Raw genomic sequence first — 21055 nt, 5'->3', positions numbered from 1 at the left:
AGAGATGGCTTTTGTATATGCTAAGCAACCAAAGCAGCAACTACTTTATATACAGTAGCTGCAAATATCTCACATAATTAAACCACACAAAAACCCAAAGCCCTTACCAAGTTTATATTGTTTGCTCTTTTTTGTAATTTTTTGAGTTTTTGTAGATTTATATTGTGTGTTTTTATATTTTCTGTTATGTTTTAATCTGATAAAAAAAAATTGATTTAAAATTTATTTTCTATATTTTGAAAAATACTCTTAATTTCTTCACCATTTGTGAAGTAGTAAAATTTATCATGAAGTTCTTAGATTGAAGTTGTCCAGAAACATTATTGAAGAAGAATTATTGAAATGATATTGTAAGGTTTTGAACAAGTGGAAAAAGGATATTGTATGATTTATTTGGTGTTAGTCGACGAGGAATGGTGTTACTTAGCTCCAAAGGGGAAAGATATTTGATGAGATATTATACCTTCTTTCATTTTAAGAAGTATCTTTACCTCCTCTTGGAAGAGAAATAAAAAATTAGTTATTTTTGTTTGCCTTTTAAATTTACCTTCTTCTCTTGAAGCCCACTACTTTTTAAGAAGGTATAATACCTTTTTGAGGAGGTAAATTAGAAAAATACCTTTCTGCTCTAATAGTAGTCAACAATCTCAAATATATCTCTTGTATGTATTATTTGTCCTCTGATTATTTTTTCTCATTACCAATTTATATCTCTCCATCATCCCTACCACTCATGTTATAGCAGCTTTCGACGATGTCGACTGATGCAAATCCAAATTCGATTTTTCTTTAGTTTAAGTAGATTTTTGAATTATTTATATCTAAATAGAAAAATTGCCAAGAATGTGTCATTAACACTATTATGTTTGGTTGACGGAAAAGTAAAATTGGCAATAAAAATGATTCCCAGGAAAATGAATCCACATAATGTGATTTCTAATAATTTTACTTTCCTGTGCTTGGAAAATATCAAGATTTTAAATTTAATATTTGATTTAAACACTAACTAAAAATATACTTATTATTATTTATAAAAAAGAATAATAATATAAATTTTTTAATAAGTTATTAATTATAAATGATAGTAATAATTACATTATTATATTTATTATTACTATGGATGGTTTAAATATGAATTATCCATCATAATATATAATAATATAATTGTGTTTTTAGTTACACGGAGTGTTATATAATAATCATAAGTAATTATAATAATATATATAATTATTATTATTATAACCAAAATATTTAAAGATATAATTTTTAAATTTTATAATTTTAAATTTCAGTACGATTTTATTAATTTATAATATAATAATAATTATTTATTATTGTATGATTTATATTATATAATTCTATTTAATTTTTAATAAATTATTAATTATTACTATGATAATACATTATATTTAAATATTATAATAATATAGTTATAATTATGATAATTTTAATAATAATATTTATTATATTTAAATTAAGTACTCCCTCCTTCCCAAGATATTAGAGCCCTTTCTTTTGGGCCCAGGAATTTAGGAGATAGTGTAAAGTGGTGTAAATAGAGTTGGTAGTAAGTAAATTATTACCATAAATAGAAATGGTTCAAATATGTTGGGACACTAAAAAAGAAACAAGGGTCTAATATTTTGGGACGAATGGACTATAATTTATAATTTAAATCATTTTTGAAACATTAATTAATATAATAATAATAAAACTATTTATATTGCATTAAATATGTAAGAATCCTAAAACATGGAAAAAGAATACATAGGAAAAGTTAGAATTCAAAATCCTAAAAAGTTGACAAATGAAATATTGTAGCTATAGTTGGCAATTACAAATACTTAGAATAGAAGATTTGTAGTTATGTCTCACGGTTTGTAATTCATTGCTAGATCTGGAAATCATTGTCCTCTTAAATATTTGATTGGTATTGAACCTATTAAATCTAAATGATAGTCACCGTTCATGCACATTTATTATAATTATGTTGTAGATTGCAGCCGGAAATTTGTAGCTGATTTTAGGACTCGTAAACCCCATTTTATAAAGTGATTCCAATGGCTGAATTATGAATGCACATTTATAATTTATTTTTATGGATGTTCTAACTTTCATAGCTCTACATTAATTATACTTAACATATTTTATAAATATTCAAATTCATCCCATAACTATATAAATATTTTAAAATAAGACTAAAATTCGCCTTTTATATATGTATAGATAGATAGATAGATAGACTAGTATACCATCAATGCACATAATTTAATTTAGTTTATATTAATCTAAATTTATAAAATTAATGCAATATCTATATCACATAAAAAAAAAAGGGATATGTATATAACAACAATTTAATATTAACAAATTTAGTAAAAATTGGCAAATAATTCAACGCATTACATTTGTTGTAGTCATAATCTAAAAACTAAACTAAAATAGATATATATAGAATAGGGGGAGTGATCAATTGCTAACTCATCATTTAATTGCTAACTACAACTAATTTAAGGCCACATGATTTTAAAAAATGCGTGGTCAACAATTTGCCACGTGTAATTTTCGTTTTTATTAATTAAATCGAAAAAGATAAAAAAAAACGCCAAATTAGGGTTTTGGATGAAAATGTCAATATAGTGTTTCGAAAATATCAACACAATGCTTTGAGAATGTCAACACAAATTTAGGATTGACATTGTATATGCTTTATATTGACATATTATCTTAGCTGCATTGACATTAACCTGTGTACGAAAAATACGAAAATTCTAGATTTTTTTTTCAAATTTTGACGTCGGAACATATGCATGTAGTATATCGTTGGAATCCTTATAAAATTATCTTTAATTTGATATATGTTATATGAATTTAAAGTTTTGGGATTTCTTTTAAAAGTTAGTTATAACTAACTTGACATTAATACCCCTATTGATTTTTATTGGAATTACTCATATAACCTTATTGACGTTTTTTGTTGATCGTATTGACATTTTGTGGTTGATGATCTAGGCCTTTAATTTAAATATCTAATGGCTATTGTTGAGTTGTAGTTAGCAATTAAGTATTGAGTTAACACTATAACACTCCCCTATAGAATAGATATTTTAAAATTTCAATAAGAATAAATTATTATAAATAAAAACTCTACATAAAAAGTGACTTTATTATTACAATAATTAATCATTTGCGATAAAGTGAAAATATAGTTTAATTTAATTATATTGAATAAATTTATTGTATACAAATTTGTTAGTAAGAAATTAGGAGCAAATTTTGCGATTTATTTTTAATTTACTATGATTTATGTTATATTTGAAAAATAGCACTATACACTTATTTGGTTTGACATCATCGAGACTTCACCTTTCGCAAACTATTTATAGTACTCCCTCCGTCTTAAAAGAATAAGTACATTTCAAATAATACGAGAATTAATGCATAATTGATAAAGTTTGAGAGATGAGGAGAAAAGGTAGTTAAAATATTGTTAGTAGATAGTGGAACCTATGTTATTATTAGTGTTTAATGATGAACCCTTGTGGTATAAGCTATAAATATATTGAATTGTATACGTAGTGACGAGCCCTTGTAGTATAAGTTGTAAATATATTTAATTGTATAGATAATGAAGATGAAAAAAATTCCTTAAATGAAAATGTGATAATTTATGGGACGGACGAAAAAAGGAAAATATTCTTATTTTATGGTACGGAAGGAGTATTATAGTTCTTATAACAATATTATATTAGAAAAAAATTATACTCTAACTTGAAAATTGATATACATTAAATATACTACAATAATATTCACTATAAGTGAAAATAAATTTAAAGATATCATAACTACATAGACCATATCACAACTTAATTTGTTTAAATATCAAAAATCTTTATGGATTGTTTAATTTTACAGTTCACTAAGAAAAAATAATTAATATAGAGTAGTAGTATTATTCTATAAATTGTTAGGCAAATAAAAAATTGAATGAACTAAATCTATTAAGATGAATTAAGTAAACAAAACATTAAATTTCATCGCCAAATAACATTAAACAAATAAAGAATTAAATTAATCAATTTAAATGAATTAAAGATGGCCTATTAATCCTTCACACATTAATAACAATTCTAGATATACAATCACATTATATGCCCTAACTAATGCGCCACAGTATTCATCTTCTTTCTCATTTTCTTTCTAGAGCGAATGTCTCTCTTCCCTTTTCCCTTTCTTTAAATACACTAAGTTTTAGGGTTTGGGTGCAATATTATAGAATTTGAAAAAGCTTTTTAAGTCGTAAACAGATTTTCTCAAAAATGCAAAAAACCAAACAGACGATTTGTGATGCGTTTTTGCAGTACCATTGTTGGCCGAATTTTCCTCTTTTTTTTCTTTAAATTAGTGGAATTCTTTAAACAGGAATTTCAACATATTTTCATATTTCCATGCATGAAAATTAATTAACGGAAATTTTCCATATTTACATGCAGGAATTTTCCATATTTCCATGCATGAAAATTGATTAATCGGTATTATACATATATTTCCATTTCGAATTTTCCACATTTTTTCATAAAAATGCATGGATGTTCCATATTTCCATATAATCTTTAATTAATTCTTTAATTAATAAATTTTTCATGTATAAAAATTGGTGGTTGTTGGAATTGATTCATGATTAATCGGAATAACTGTATTATTGTTTAATGAGATTAGTAATTGGAAATAAAATTGATTCATTATAGTACTACATTTATTTCATTAATAATGAAATGTTTTACTTTATTTGAATTATTTAATAAAAGTAACATTTCCTAGAATAGAACAATATCATATAACATTTCCTAGAATAGAACAATATCATAGGTAGATTATCTACTTTTTCTCTCTTTAACTTTCTATCTCCATTTAATTAACTCATAAAATAACACTACATCAAATCTTGTGTCGAAAGTAAAATAGAGAGAGTATAATAAATAAATTTATTAAATTTAGTAATAAATAATAATAATAATAATAATAATAATAATAATAATAATAATAATAATTAAATTATTATTATTATTATTATTATATTATTATTATTATTATTATTATTATTATTATTATTATTATTATTATATGTGTTTGAAATTAATACTGTAAATTAATGTGAGAGGCTCGGGGAGGGGTGTGACGGGGTGTTAGGAGAAGCTCCTCGTTACAAGGGGAATGATGATGTAGTGGGGAGTTGTGGCATGACAGGATGCGTGAGTTGGCAGATTGGCTAGGTAGAGGAAGGGAAAGGGCCTATTTGGAGGAGTGCAGCCTGTTGGATTGACCTTAATCTTGTGGGGACGGTTGCCTAAAAGTTGAAGCTAGCTCATGCATATGTGTTTATGTGTTTGTATGTTTTTCTTTAACTGTTTAAGTTTTAAATTGTGTCTAGGTCTAGGAGTCTGTCTAGAGTCTAAAGAGTCGGTCAGGGGATAACCTTGCTTGAAATTCGCCTTATTCTTTTTTTTCTTGTCTTAATACTTGAGGACAAGTATGGTTTAAGTGTGAGCAGTTTGATAAGACTAATTTCATGCATCAGTTATATGGTGAAAAGCGTTACATTTTGCTGGGTCTAACACGGTCTCTAAGCCAGGTGTGTGACAGAATCGCTAGATCAAGGAGATGCTGAAGGAAACAGTCTAGCGAAGGAATGAAGTAAAAATGAGCAGGATCTAAGGAAAAAGAAGGCTTGAAGAAGGGAGTCAGTAGCTGAGGGCAACAAAGTCCATCTATACCTCGCTGGGCTCCACTTCAACGCCTATAAATAGAAGAGCATGCAACACACAAATCATCACTCTTTTTCGCTCACTCTTAGCTCACACACAACACACACTTGGGGAATGGGAGATCTGGGGTAGTTTTGGTTCCGAAGGGGTTCATTCTTCAGAAATTTCAGTCGTAACACCGTCCGCGTGAGGGCGAAGATACAATCTCTTTATTTTCAGTTTGTTTTGCACTTTTACGGTCGAATTTCACTTTTGGGAGTCGATTTGGTTGTTGATGTTACTGATTATCTATTCGCTTCTTTTTGTTTGCGTTTATCTGTGATATTTCAAGTTGATTTACGTAGATCCTGCTGTTGAGAGTTTCATTTGACAAGTTATATGTTGATCTCTGTTTTTGCTGCTGTGCTCGATTTGGGAATTTGGTGGTAGATCTGTGGTGTTGTTGATTGATTGGAGGTTGTTGGTTAAATCTGAAGTTATGAAATGTTTCTTTTGGTTGAAGTTTGTGTCGCACGCTTGGATCCGGAGTGGATTTAGCGTCCGAGGTTGGATCTTAGGAGAGGAGGTCGAATTATGCATGGATTTTGAGTTTTGTTTGCTTTCTGTTTTACCTCGTCTAGCATCCTTAGATCTGTTAGTTTTTTTTTATTGTTCTTCGTCAAAATGATTTAAATTCAGTCTGCTCTGTTCCGATTTCACTCAAGCTGTTTTTCTTCTGAGTTTTTACGCAATTTGGTTGGAGAAGATGATGTCGCTGTTAGTTAGTACCATAGTTTGTTGTTTCTCCAGCTTTTCGCCCGTACTCTGCTTTTTCAGTTATGGTCCCCACAGTCAGTTTGTTACCCATATCTAGGTAATTAGAGTAGTTTCTTAGATCCAGTGATTGTTCGGTTTAATTTTCGTGCATGCTTTTGTTGTTTCGCCTAGGTCTAGCTGTTAGCGTAGCAGTTTAAATTCCCAAGTTAAGTTTATTTTTCCTCAACCCGAAAAATGCGTGGCAACAGCCAACCCCAAAAACAAGTCCAAATCCTTGAACATGATTGTTACGCATCCATCTCTGTGGATCGATCCCTACTTCCCTATGCTAGGTTTAGTAAAGTGGTTGAGGGTTTTTGAAAGAGTGCTCTGTGTGTCCGACGACCAGGATTTTCCGACGACTAACGAGTTCCTAGACCGCGTGATCTAGAGGATTTGCTGGACCAAGGAAACCTGCTATATTCTTTCTGTGCACACAGCGTGTTAACCAACCTACTGGTATTTTCAGTAGCATATGCTATTGTATATATAATGCATATGATATACATATATTAGTAATAGAATACATATGCTATTAATAAGTATATGTATGTGCTACTGTATGCTACTGTATATATATTAATAATAGAATACATATGCTTATGTATAGTATGAGTTGTGATCAATGTCGAATCCTTCTTGAAGACCGAGCTAGAGACCAAATTTGGGGCACTCATTTTTCTTAATCTTATGGTTATGATTAATTTAGAATTTATTTAATATTTTATTAAATAAAAACTTTTTAAATTTTTTTTAAAAATTTAAAATAAAAATTAATTTTTTTTAATTTTTTAATTTTTTTTTTAATTTTTTTTTAGAATTTTTTTTTATTCGATAAAAACTTGCTGGAGTAAATAATGAACTAACTATATTCACTACATAATGAACTAAATGAATGTATGTTATGAAGTAATTTTTTGCATTCATTATATACTGAATTTACTTCAACTGAAAGATAATTATGTCATAACATATTATGAAGTAATAAAATGATAAAATAAAGTAATAAACTAATGAAATGAAGTAATAAACTAATGAAATGGAGTAATAAACTAACGGAATGAAGTACTAAGTAACAGAATGAAGTAATAACATGAATAAATGAAGTAATAAACTAACGAAATGAAGTAATAGCACGACTGAATGAAGTAATAAACTAACGGAATGAAGTAACAACCCTAAACCCAACTGAAAGATAATTATGTCATAACACATTATGAAGTAATAAACTAATGGAATGAAGTTACTAACATGACTGAATGAAGTAATAAACTAACGGAATGAAGTAATAAACTAATAGAATGAAGTAATAGCATTAATAAATGAAGTAATAAACTAACGGAATGAAGTAATTGCACGACTGAATGAAGTAATAAGTTCATAACATACATTCATTTAGTTCATTATGTAGTGAATATAGTTCATTATTTACGCCATCAAGTTTTTATCGAATAAAAAAAAATTTAAAATTTTTTTTTTTAAAAAAAACGTTTTTATTTAATAAAATATTAAATTAATTGTAAATTAATCATAACCATAAGATTATGAGTGGTCATAATTTGGTCTCTAGTTCGGTCTTTAAGGGTGGATTTGTGGTTAATAGGACTCTGTATAGTATACCACAATTGGTATTTGTATACTTAAAAGTATATGTACTTTATTTTTAATAGAGGAAAAAAGACAAAAAAATATATGTTGTATTCTGAGTCAATGAACGGGAAAATTTAAAAATAAAAAATTACAAAATACTAAACTAAAATCGGGGTATTTTTTGGGATTATTGGGTATACCCAATATCCGCAAAACCAAAAATATGATTACCCAATCCCGATCCGTTACCCATTTCTGTCGGGTAGCGGACACCCGACGGGTATCGGGTCGGGTGTGCGGGTACCCAATACCCGCTACCCGTTTCGACACCCGTAATGTTTAGAATATTAGTACTTCGTTGATATTGATGAACAATGCCTATGCTGTGCATGGAATAATTAGCAACTTATCAAGAAAATAGAGACAATTTCTTGTCCTAGCCAACTTCTTAATAATTTCATGTCCTTCTTAGGAGAGCAAGATCAACTTTGCTTTTTCCTAGACTAATTTGTTTTAAACATATTGTTAAGAAATAATAGAAGCAGACAAAATTTTTAAAGGTCAAACCATCTCATTAAATAATTTTTTTTGTCTTTGTGATTGAAAAATTTTGAACTCCATCTCCTTAAAATAAACGTACTGTATGGATGAAGATATAAATACTAATTAGCTGATGGACTAATATAATATGGAACAATATAACTTTACGTTTATGAATTCATTTCATACAATAATAAAGAATTAAATAAGTCATAATTAATCATTCATTTAGCAAAAAGTTGGACAATAACGATTTATACTATAGAGTGCGACCATTAGGAACAGATCCATCTCTATATACACAATGACAACAAAACAAAGAAAACAATCAAAGACACAGTAAAAGATTGCAAGTCAATTAACCAATAGCACAATCCCAGCCAACAAATTAATGTGAACATATTCATACATACTGCTATGATATACTTCTTCCGTCTCCGACTAATTGTCATTTTTTGACCGGGCACGGATTTTAAAGAAATGTAAAGAAAACTTGATTGAAAAAGTTAGTGGAAGGTGAAATCCACTTTTTTATATTAGTTTTATAATAAAATATGAGTGAGGTGAATTAGTGGAATGTGAGACCTACTTATCATTTATGGTAAAAATGAAGTGTGACATTTATTGAGGGACGGACCGAAATAGAAAAAAGTGATAATTAATCAGGAACGGAGGGAGTACTTGTCAATTCATATGGTTCAGTTTTTCTTATTGGTCAAATGATATTAACACATTCATAGTACATACTATGTTGATATATTGTTTTAGTGTATTGATATATTCATGTCATTATATTAATATTTTTTGGCATCCCTAACTTAAATCATAAGTCAATTTGTATAATTATGTAATTTTTATTATCTTTGAATGTTATTATTATTATTATTATTATTATTATTATTATTATTATTATTATTATTATTATTATTATTATTATTATTATTATTATTATTATTATTATAACTGACTATTATACTTTTTATATTGTTAAAATGTATATAATGTACACATGTAGGATTAGTATTTGTAAAGTACAAATATATGTATATAGATAGTATGAACTTTAGAAAAAAGTTAAATAGAAAGAAAAATATAATACTCCCTCCGTTTTATTTAAGATGATCATATTTTTGAGTGACACGAGATTTTATGAAGTGTTGTTAGGTGGAATAAAGTAGAGAGAAAAAAGGTAGTTCAATATTTTAATGAAAAGAGAGGAGACGAGAGGTTATTTCCAAAATTGGAAAATGATAATCTTAATTAGGACAAATAAAAAATAAAAAAGATAGTTATTTTGAATGAAACAGACTGAGTACATGTTTATATCATATGTGCGTGTGGAATAAGAATAGCCAAACTGTAGTAGGCTATGTATATACATGTGAATGCGTGTCGGTTTTCAAATAATAAAAATACACTATCTTTGGCAGGCTGGCAGCACTTATATCTATATTCTAGTTACTTGATATCTTTATTTGATTAATATTCTAATATTGTACATGACTCAGTTTTCCTCCTAATTTAGATGATGTACACGTAAATGAATAGAAAGAGAATTAGAATGACACTGGTTAGGTGTGAGTTCAAATTAGCAGCCGACTTTCGTAGGTACACGTATGTTGGGAGGGGATTTTTGGGGGGAGAAGGACTGAAAGAAAATTAAGAGGGATTCGAGAAAGAAAATATCAGTTATGCAAATATGAACCATTAGCAAAAGATGAAAAATAAAACGAGTGAAAATAAGAGGTTTTCAAAGGAATCGAGGTCTCTGGATCAGGAGATGAAATCAAAAGTTTAATTTATTATCACTTATAATCACGTGGGTATAAATAACATTTTTAATTTTACATCTTTTATGTAGTTGATTGCTATGTTCGGTTGACATGATTTATACAAACTCCACATATTATCGAGATTGACGGCTAATGCATCTTGGCAACCAACTTTTTTTCTCATAATTTTTGCATATAGATAAATTAACACATAGAATGGTGAGAGAGTTTAACTATAGTTCAGAGTGTTTTGAAAGGTATATTGTTGGTTGATTTTTGAATTTACCTAATATGTGCATTACCTATTTGACAGGTGGATTAATTGATTTAAAAGTTTATAGACTTATTTTATCAGAAGAATATACGTCAGAGTTGGGGTTTGACAATTTTTAATATATTATATTAACATTTGTTTATGCTACATATGTTTAATTTACTGAATATTGATATTATGATGTTCATAGTTGATATGCTATTGGGAAAGTGTTGATATATTGATGTGATTGTATTTTATATGTATGTACTCCCGTCGTCCCCCGTATTACAATCATTATTATTTACGTTTTTAATTGATTTCAATTATTAGTTTATAACACAAAACTCTTTAATGGTTGTTTAGACATTGATGAAAGTTGGATTGCAGTAACTAACTTGATACAAGAGTCTTATGTGGATACGATATTCTTGTTTACCCAAGACTATACTAATATCGTATTCCTGGAGATATAACTTAGTCTAATTAGGAATGAGTTAGAAGTGTATGTATTATGAGAGTATATGTGCGTATAGTGTGTGAATTGTGTGTTGTACATGTACATTTGTTACTTCCTTCGTCCCCAACCCAACATGAGTTTCAATAAATGTAATAAAAGTGGGTCGAAAAAGTTAATAAAATGTGAATCCTACTTTTATATATTAATTTTATAATAAAATGTGAGTGGAATGTGGAATTTACTCTAAAAAATGATAAAAATTAAAGTTAACAAAATTTTGGGAACGGACGAAAATAAAAATTTGTAACAAATTTTTAAAGATGGAGGGAATATTATACATTTGTGTGCAGCAGCGGATTTTATTATATTTTGTATGTGTAATGTGTGTCAGCATGTTATGTTTGTGTGTGCCGCGTGTGTATGTTTATGTGCATTATGCATGGACGGATCCATATCACTAGGGGCTCAAGTCCTCAATAAAATTATTTTTTTAGTGTTTTAGTTCTACATCTTTAATTCCATGATATAAAAGTCTAACATACTTTAAACCAATACGTGACATTTTAAAATAAAACAAGCAAGCTATTAGGCTGAATCTAGTGAGTTGTGACTGCCATTGATCAATAATCGCGGATGCACAATCAAGTGAAGAATTACAAATACAAGAATTTATTTCATTCGTACAAATCAATACAATACACAAATTACATGGCAATTAATTGCGAACACTCGCCTTATTATTCCCATAAGTGCATCAAACACACAATGAATCTACCACCAAACAAAACAAGCCAAAAACTCCAAACCTTACCCAAAAAAAAAAAAAAAAAATACATATTCAATTCCAAACCTCAAACTTCAAAGAGCCAATGCAAATGAGGAAGCAAAGAAAAGCGCAATGCTCCCCACCACACCCGATCCCGCCCCATTCTTGTGCGGAGGAGATTCCTCAGATGGAGCCGGGGTTGGGTTGCTCTCCTCCGCAGGTGGGGGAGGAGGAGATTCCTCCCCTGCAGGGGCCGGGGACGGGGGAGTCATGTCCTCGGGTGGCGAGGGCGTGGGTGAGGGCGAGGGTGAGGGAGAGTGAGTTCCATTGGAATCATGCTTGCTCCGATCAGCCATCACAACAACTATCAACTTCTCATTTTTGTGGCAATTATCAGCTACACCACTTATGAAGTAATGCGGCCCCGATGCGTTGAGCTTGTAGACCGTGTGGCCATCGGTGAACTTGTCGAGCGGCTTCTCCGTGTTGCAGCTTTCATAGTCCTCCTTGCTTACGCGCAGGACCGAGTCGTGATCCGATGAATACACGAAAACTGCACTCATACTCGTATTAATTAGAAATGAGTCAATCTATAGATCAGGAGCGGACTCAAAAATATTTTTTCATAAGGGATGAGATTTCTTAATTTTATCTTAGTATATTTTTGAGTAACTTAGATTATTTATAGGGGCTTTTACATAATAATTTACACTAAACTTGTTAAATTTCAAAATAAATTATCAGAAAAATGAAAAAAAATAATATCATGAGGGCTTTAGCCCCTCTCCTCTCACTTGGGCCCGCCCATGATATAGATAAGACAAAATCATTAACAAGTCGATATGGGACAGACAAGAATTAGGGTTTCAACATATATGAGTTGACTTACGCAATGAATCACCGATTTGAAATCGGGAGTGTTGAGCCCAGTAATTGTAGACGGAGGCATTGGGGTCGGAGGGACTTGCCCAGCCTTGCGAGCCTCCCACTCTGAATTCGAATGCGTGAGAGCTCTGCTGCAAGAGAAGCCACACGCTCACGAGGCCGAGGACACGGGCGACTTGTTGGTTCCTTGAGGCCATTTTACAAGTACAAGGAGTTAGAAGGTTGGTTGAATGATTTTGGGATGTGAGGTTTTTGTAGAGGAGATTGGGCCAGCTTTATGGGAGGTAGAGTGGGATTGAAGTTTTGATATTATTCCTCTTTTGATTTCTTGGGGTGCAGTGCAAAGCATAACGCTGCTTTTTGGAATGTTTTATTTACTTGGTTTGTGCTTAGCTTCCACTTTGCAAAATGGTATCTTCATATGTTGCCAAGTTTGATCGGATTCTTCTACTAAAGGCCATGCAGAGTATAATTGTGAGGCCCAACTTGATTGAGCCCATTTAAAACAAAGCATTAGTTGATGGGCCAAGCGTATGAACATAAGTAGAGAAAACCGATCTTCAATATTTTTTATTAGCAAAACAAAATGTGGATACCTATGAAGATCACTGCTATCATCTATACTTTCAAGTCTTCTCTGCACAACACAAAGGCCTCGCTTATTTAGACATGTGATTCAAATATCTGACTTATTGATTCCAGCTGCACACCTTGCATTTATTTTTGTGTATTTTGCTTTAGCATTATAGAACTCATATATTTGTGTATTTAGTGAAAGGTACTTACAGCAAAAATATCATTTCTGCAATGTGTTGGATTATTTTTTATTTCAATAAAATAAATTTTAAATGAAATAAAATAGTAGTAGTAGTATTAAGATATCAGTGTCATGCAAACTTTCTTCAATGTATATACTCCTTTAATCCCAAAAAAATAAAGACATTTGGGATGACACGAGAATTAATGTATAGTTTGAAAAGTAAAAAGAGATAAGGAGAATGGTAGCAGTTAAAATATTGATAGTGGATAATGCGTGGGACCCACTTTATTATTAGTATTTAATAGTAGACCCTAGTAGTATAAGTTGTAAATAAATTCATTTATGTGAGTAATGGGAATGAAAATGAAATATTTCGATGAGACGGACAAAAATGGAAAATGTCTTTATTTTTATGGGATGAATTGAGTATATAAGAAAATTGTTGGCATTGTATTCAATTTGTGTATAAACTACATTCGGTTTGTTATTTATCGTATTAAATTAAATTAAATTAAATTGGAAGGTATGACTAAAAATAATAGCTTCCCCTATTGTGGTTGGGCAAGAATGAAAGATTTTGCATAAAAGTGGGCGGCATTTTTGGGTGTACCCTTTTGCAAAGCCACCTTTCTCATTACCTGTTATTTGGTTTCAACATTGGAGGCCTCCATTTTGTTGTACCCATTTTTCTCCTTCAACTTTTATTCACCCTATTCCATATAATTTCATTTTTCTTTTTTCTTTTTTACATTCCCTTTTTTGTAGGAAAGGATTATCTCTTTCATTTTTTTTTCCATTTCTGAAGAATGTGGAGAGATCCTGGAATCCCTGCTGATTCATATTATGAGGTGCGCCCTGAATGCGCTGCTAGTGTTCCACAAAGCAAGTTCAGAATCAAGGTCTGCATTTCCTCTCTCTTACTTTATTCTCTCTGTTTTATATGTATTTTTCGCGTAATTAACATGCGTGTCAGACTGGAAAAACATTAAGCATTCGCAAATGGAATGCTGCTTTCTCACCAGAAGGCTATCTTGACATAAGCAAAATACTCGAACGTATCCAACATGGGGTCCGTACGCCTTCTTGATCATGTCTACTTCATTGGCTTGTTTGTTTATGTCGTATGTTGATTTGTTGGTGTCGAACGAACGAAATAGGGGGTGCACCCCTCGATTCGAGGTGAAGTATGGGAGTTCTTGTTGGGTAGCTTTGACCCTAATAGCACGTATGAAGAAAGGGAACAAACACGAGAGAATCGAAGGTTTCTTTTGCTTCTTAGTACATCTGTTTTTCTTTCTTACATACATATGCATGAATGTTTTGATTTATTTTCAGAGTCAAGTATGAAATCTTGAAACAATTGTGTAAGAAGATGTTTTCCTTGATCGGAAGCGGACGGTACGTGACTGCACCGATTATAACCGATACCGGTGAACCTACTCAAGATCCCATTGCAATCAGCCAAATTTATGGTAAACCAGAACTTGCTTCCCTAACCCTAGATCATAAATTGATAACGAACAACTATGTGAACAACCTACATTATAGATATCAACACGAAGACATTTGTATGTTATCTACATTTAGTTGACATACAAATGTTTTCGTGTTGATATCTATAACGTAGATTGTTGACATAGTTGTAAGAAAGTTATCAACTGATCATACATCCGTGCATCTTAATTACTAATGCCTTATATCTTGTCAAAAACAGGCGATTCGCCTCCCGATTTACAAAAACAAGCTTTGGAGGATGGCCCTATGGACAAGAGAGAAATTGATTGGAAACTTACCTTACATCAAATAGGTTGCTCCTTGTCTTAATCAACTCTTTTTTTGTGATCGTCAAATATATCTATATCTTGGTCTTATGTCGATAATGAATGTCAGGTCTTGATGTGGTCCGTACTGATCGGACTCTTATGTTTTACGAGAAGGAAGAAAATTTATCTAGACTTTGGGACATCTTATCCGTCTACGCATGGTTAGATGCAGACGTCGGATATTGCCAAGGTTGGTATATTCCTTCCACGTAACGCTTATCGTTATTTCGCCACCAAATTTCGTTATTTCGACATGTGAGCAGGTATGAGTGATCTTTGCTCTCCCATAATCATGCTTCTTGATAATGAAGCTGATGCCTTCTGGTGTTTTGAACGTGTGATGCGAAAATTGGTACAACTTTTAATTACTCTTTAATTTCTTTCAAATTAATTTCCTAATGAATAGTTTGGCTAACATTATAATTTCCTCTAAAGCGAGGAAATTTTAGATGTACTGAGAGGTCAGTAGGTGTGGAGTCACAGCTATGTAATCTTGCTACAGTTACAAAAGTTATTGATCCTAAACTCCATCAACACTTAGGTAAATAAATTAAATCTTGTCTTGATTAATATGTTGTGGAGTCACTAAATCTAATTAGTGTTTTTTCTTGAGAGCAGAAACACTAGGTGGAGGTGATTATTTGTTTGCTGTCCGAATGCTTATGGTTTTGTTTCGTCGAGAATTCTCATTTGCTGATTCATTATACCTTTGGGAGGTCATTTTTTCTTGACTTTCTTTGTTTGTTTACTCCATCCGTCCCCCAATATGTGTCCCACTTTGCCCAACGGGTTTCAAGAAATGTAAAAGAAATTGAGGTGAAAAAGTTACTGGCATGTGGGTTCTATTTTTTATATATTAGTTTATAATATAATGTGATGGGAAATGAGTTAGTGGAACGTAGGGTCCATTACTAAAAGTAGTAAAAGTGAAGTGAGACAATTAATAAAAGACGGACCAAAATGGAAAACTGGAGCACATAATGGAGGGCAAAGGGAGTATGTAATTTAGGGTTTAGCCTCACTAGGTTTTCTTGGTTCGGTAAAAACAGATGATGTGGGCTCTCGAGTACGATCCAGATCTATTTGCGACATATGAGGACGAAGGGGACGGACGAGACGGTAACAAAGGGAAGACCAAGTCAAAGAGGCAATGTGGGAAATTTGAGAGAGAGAATATGAGAAACGGAACGGCAGCGGCACCTCTCCCCATATCGGTTTTCCTCGTGGCCAGCGTGCTCAAGGAAAAGAGTGCCAAGTTGCAAGCAGAGGCCCGGGGTTTGGACGACGTTGTTAAGGTCAGTTTTTATGCTAAATTGCTCTTGAGAATGACTGAACATATGAGGGGAACTGAGATAGACAAATAATCGATAGAGAAACTCAAGTTTCTAATTCTTATTTTATTAAATTTTCCAAAAAAGTTACCATTAAAACTAAAAATAAGGCATATCTATAGACAAAAAAAATCCTAATATTCATTAGAAAAGAAAAGATAAACTCATAGAATTTGATACAAACAAAATAATTTTGAAATTAAATCCAAAACTAGAAAATAACCAAAAAGATAAACTCATACTGCAAATTTCATCTTTATGGCAAGAAGACTCACACATGTATCAATTTTCATAAATAATAGAAACACCTGTTTGTTTATCACAATTCTTTCCTTGTCAGATATTAAACGACATCACTGGCAACATCGATGCTAAGAAGGCGTGCGCGGGCGCGGTGAAGCTTCACAAGAAGTATCTGAAGAAGGTATGTAGGGAGTGTACTTGATCAATCTTCTTTCCTACATAGATCGATTGATACCATATTTTTTGCAGGTGAAAGCGGGTGATGGAGGCCAAAAATTCAGCTTTTTTGTTGCATTTGCCAAGTAATTAACAACTCGGAGGAAAAGAATGCCATTGTTATAATTTTTTGTATACTATGGCGATTCACCAATCTTGGTTTTTGAATCAAAAATGACGATTATAATGCATATACATGTAACATATCAAAACAAATCTTGGTTATCTTCACCTAGAGTATTTTCCAACTATAATTTAGGCCTTCCAATCATTTACACCAAACTCAAACCTATATTTACATCAAAAGTAATTTTTACTCAAATTATTTACACCAAATTCAAAATTTACACCATTTTTCAGTATATGTCTCATAAATTTTTACAGCTGCTACAATATACACTCATATTCGGTGTTATTATGTAAAAAATACAAAAATGAATTTAAGTTTTTGAAGAGATGTAGATTAGAGTGTGCAGTGTGTTTGGTAATTCTCAAATCATATGTCCAGAGGATTTACTAGATCACAGGGTCTAGGGGATCATGAATCCGTCGAAAAGAGGTCGTTGGGTGCACTCTACTTCTTCAAAAACCTCAACCCACTATACTACAACTAGTACATGGAAGTAAATGATCGATCCCACGAGGACGAATGTGCTACGAAATTGCATTTGGGATGTTTTGGGAGGGGGTTGGCTGCTGCCATGCAATTTGTGGGTCGAGAACTAAAACTACTGGGTTTGAGAAATTAAAATTACTCTACTCTATCTACTGGGTCTAGGAAATAAGAGTGTACGGAACATCCATGATGACTTGAGAAACGAAATTTTGATTGTTTTAAATAACTGGGGCTGAAGGACTAAACAGACTTTCCTAAATTAAATTAGACAAACAAAGACTCAACAGAAAGTGGGGACCAATTCCTTAAACGACCAGGTTGTGGAAAAGCTGCAGAAAGCATATACAAAAGCAGATTTGATCCTAACTACCAACAAACTTCATCTTCTTCATGAATCAAACGAGAATATAAAAAAGAAACAGAGCATTTAACACCATAAAAACAGAGCAAGTTCTGAATCTATGCTTAAACAAGAAATCAAAGCCTAAACTGACAAATCTAAGCTACTGGACCTAGTGGATGCAAAAACAGATAGAAAATAGCCATAATCATGCAGAATATAAACAGCAAACACCAGATCTGCCAAAAACAAACTCAAATCCACCACGATTTAACAAATCCCAACATCTCCATACGTAAATCCACATCTTCCAACAACAATCCAACAGATCTCAGCTCCAAACATCCAACAATCAACAATCACGAAATAGAAAAGCAACCGAACAACATCAACTCAACAAGATCCAACAAAACCAACGTAAACTTCCATAATATGTGGAAATAAGTCCGAATCCAGCAAATCAAAGTCAGAAACTAAAGTAACGAAGCTAAAGACCACGAGTACTTGAAACAGAAAGAAAACTAAACAAAGCAAAAGTAAATATTGTTTCTTCGCCTTCACAAGGCGGTGTTACAACACAACAAAACAATGAAACCACCACGATAGCCAGAAATCACCCCATATCCAAGTGCGCAACAACTGAAATGTGTGTTTGAAGTGTGGAGCTAAGAAAGTAACTAGGAGCCTCCTAAAAGTGAGCTAAAAGTATGTATGTCTTCCTTCAATGTTGAGCTCCTTATATAAGTGAGGCTCTGATCCCTAGGACATCCTTTTGGTGAGTTGACGCTTATGCTCTTGAATAAGATGCTTTAAAATCTGCTTTATGCTCTATTCTGCTCCTGTCGCCAACTTTCTAATTCTCCCAGGTCCGGACGACGACTTCTGATATTCACTTCAAATTCATCTCTTTTGCATTTGCCAGGTCAGGTAGCACCAACTCCTAGGACTGACAGATTTATTATGCACCTGAACTCAGAAACATATATTAGTGCTCCGAAAATATAGAATTTTAACCCAAAATCGATGCATGAAATGAGCCTTATCAGTTTTCTACATAAAAAATGAGATTTAGTGTATGATTGGAGATGATCTTAGAATGTACACTATTCAACGTCAAACAACTCCAAACATAAAGACTCGAGCATTAAAACTCATGCCATTGTTTGAAACGATAATTCGATATGTATTTTTTTTATTACAATGTAGATACTGTCGCCTAATTTTCTAAAATGAGCTACCCATCATATACCTAGAGAATGCAAGATAATGATGAATTCCAGCCCATTTCAGGGGAAGATTGAAGTATAATATCAAAGCCAACGTTACTATGTAGAATATGGATGGAAGAATTTTATTAATGAGAAGAATCTTGAAATGGATGACACTATAACCCTCGAGTAAAGTATTGAGGTAGTGGTTTGTTTACATCAGACATCTACGCAGGGTATGACTTAATTAAGACTCCACCGAAATTACCAAGTAATCGTTTCAACCAAATTTAAGTTGATATGAATATAAATAAATACACTATTATTTATGTTTAAAAATTAAAAAAATTAGGTATTTTAAAAAATTCAGAGATTTTATAAATCTTGCAGAGATTTGTAAATATTTTAATTTATCAATCTATAATAAATTATACTACTTATTAATATACAAATTAATATTTTACGTGTTTATGAATTTAGAAAAGTAGTAGGAGGTATGATGTATATATTCGTTTAATAGAGTAAAACTTGAGTACTAGAAGGTTATTATATAATTATTAATAATAATATTATAGTATATTAATAATATTGATATATACGTTATAACTTAAATTACATTTTACTTGGCTATTTTTGGCTATTTTTAATATAGTACTTAGCAAAATTACGGGCCGTTATATTGTTTTTTTTTTTTTATAAAAATATATATCAAAATAGCATAGATTCTTCAAAATATTCCATGCTTTGTCTTATTTCATTCCCTACATAAGATATAGTACAATATTTTTTTTATATATCAATCTAAGAAATATTGTGGTATAGAGTTAGAATATTAAATTATGGAGTAGATTATGGTTTTTTACCTCTGCCATGTAACTTTGAATCTGATTACAGTGGTGTTTATCAACTCAAACTGCAACTTCTTTCCAACTTCCAATGAGTTTTCATCGTAGAAATCATACTATCCCGAGCAGATTGTAACTCTATCTTCACCCTTCGTCAACTTTGTTTGTCATATTTTGTTTTGAAATTCCAAAACTGTTACACCATTCATCCTCTATTAATTGTCCATTTTGGTTCCAGCACGAGTTTTAAGAAATATAAAAAAAGTTGGTTAAAAAGTTAGTGGAATATGGATTCCACTTTTATTTATTGGTTTCATAATAAAATGTGAGTGAAATAAGTTAGTAGAATGTGGGGTACTTATTATTCATGGTAAAAGTAAAAGTAGATAATTAATGAGGGACGGAGTAAATTGGCAAAAATGAACAATTAATGGGGGATGGAGGGAGCACTTCAAGATCTTTGTGTATCGCATGCGCCCTCCAAATTGGATTGGTACGTGCTATAAGATTGATTACATTTATTTATCAATTTCGATTATTGAATTTATAAATAAATTAATACTATAATCTTATCACATGTATATATAAAGTAATAATATAAAATTTTACATATCTTCTTCGGTTTGACTTTGTAATTGTAGATATGCAAGATGCTGAAACAATTGGTCGTGAAGAAGATGCAGCGTCGATCCCTTGTTTGACTGCAATAATTTTGTAATTAAAATATAGCGTATTAAAATTTTGATTGGGAAAGTTGAATTTATTGTAATTACTTACTTGGCTGTTTCTGGAATACTTTATCACATCATGTATCATCAAACATTTTCATGAATAAGGACTATATTTA

General features: G+C 31.3%; 2 protein-coding genes across 2 annotated transcripts; one reads left to right on the top strand and one right to left on the bottom strand.

Annotated features, from left to right (window-relative positions):
* Nucleotides 1-11821: 11821 nt before the first annotated feature.
* Nucleotides 11822-13059, bottom strand: LOC125212729 (early nodulin-like protein 9). Its single transcript, XM_048112967.2, has 2 exons — nt 12831-13059; nt 11822-12494 (listed from the first exon to the last, which is right to left on the bottom strand). Exons 1-2 carry the CDS (start codon nt 13021-13023, stop codon nt 12034-12036), a joined length of 654 nt encoding a protein of 217 aa, XP_047968924.1. The 5' UTR covers nt 13024-13059; the 3' UTR covers nt 11822-12033.
* Nucleotides 13060-14257: 1198 nt separating this feature from the next.
* LOC125217090 (rab GTPase-activating protein 22-like) lies at nt 14258-17459 on the top strand. The gene is made up of 12 exons (XM_048118914.2): nt 14258-14485; nt 14560-14655; nt 14744-14847; nt 14922-15058; nt 15301-15393; nt 15477-15599; nt 15673-15761; nt 15845-15950; nt 16028-16125; nt 16459-16704; nt 17081-17164; nt 17233-17459. Exons 1-12 carry the CDS (start codon nt 14393-14395, stop codon nt 17287-17289), a joined length of 1326 nt encoding a protein of 441 aa, XP_047974871.1. The 5' UTR covers nt 14258-14392; the 3' UTR covers nt 17290-17459.
* Nucleotides 17460-21055: the final 3596 nt, after the last annotated feature.

Source organism: Salvia hispanica, chromosome 3 (genome assembly GCF_029641045.1).
Source record: "Salvia hispanica isolate PSC_SH4W2 chromosome 3, Shi_PSC_v1, whole genome shotgun sequence".
Lineage (NCBI taxonomy): Eukaryota > Viridiplantae > Streptophyta > Magnoliopsida > Lamiales > Lamiaceae > Salvia > Salvia hispanica.
This window is presented reverse-complemented; position numbering and strand designations above follow the sequence as displayed.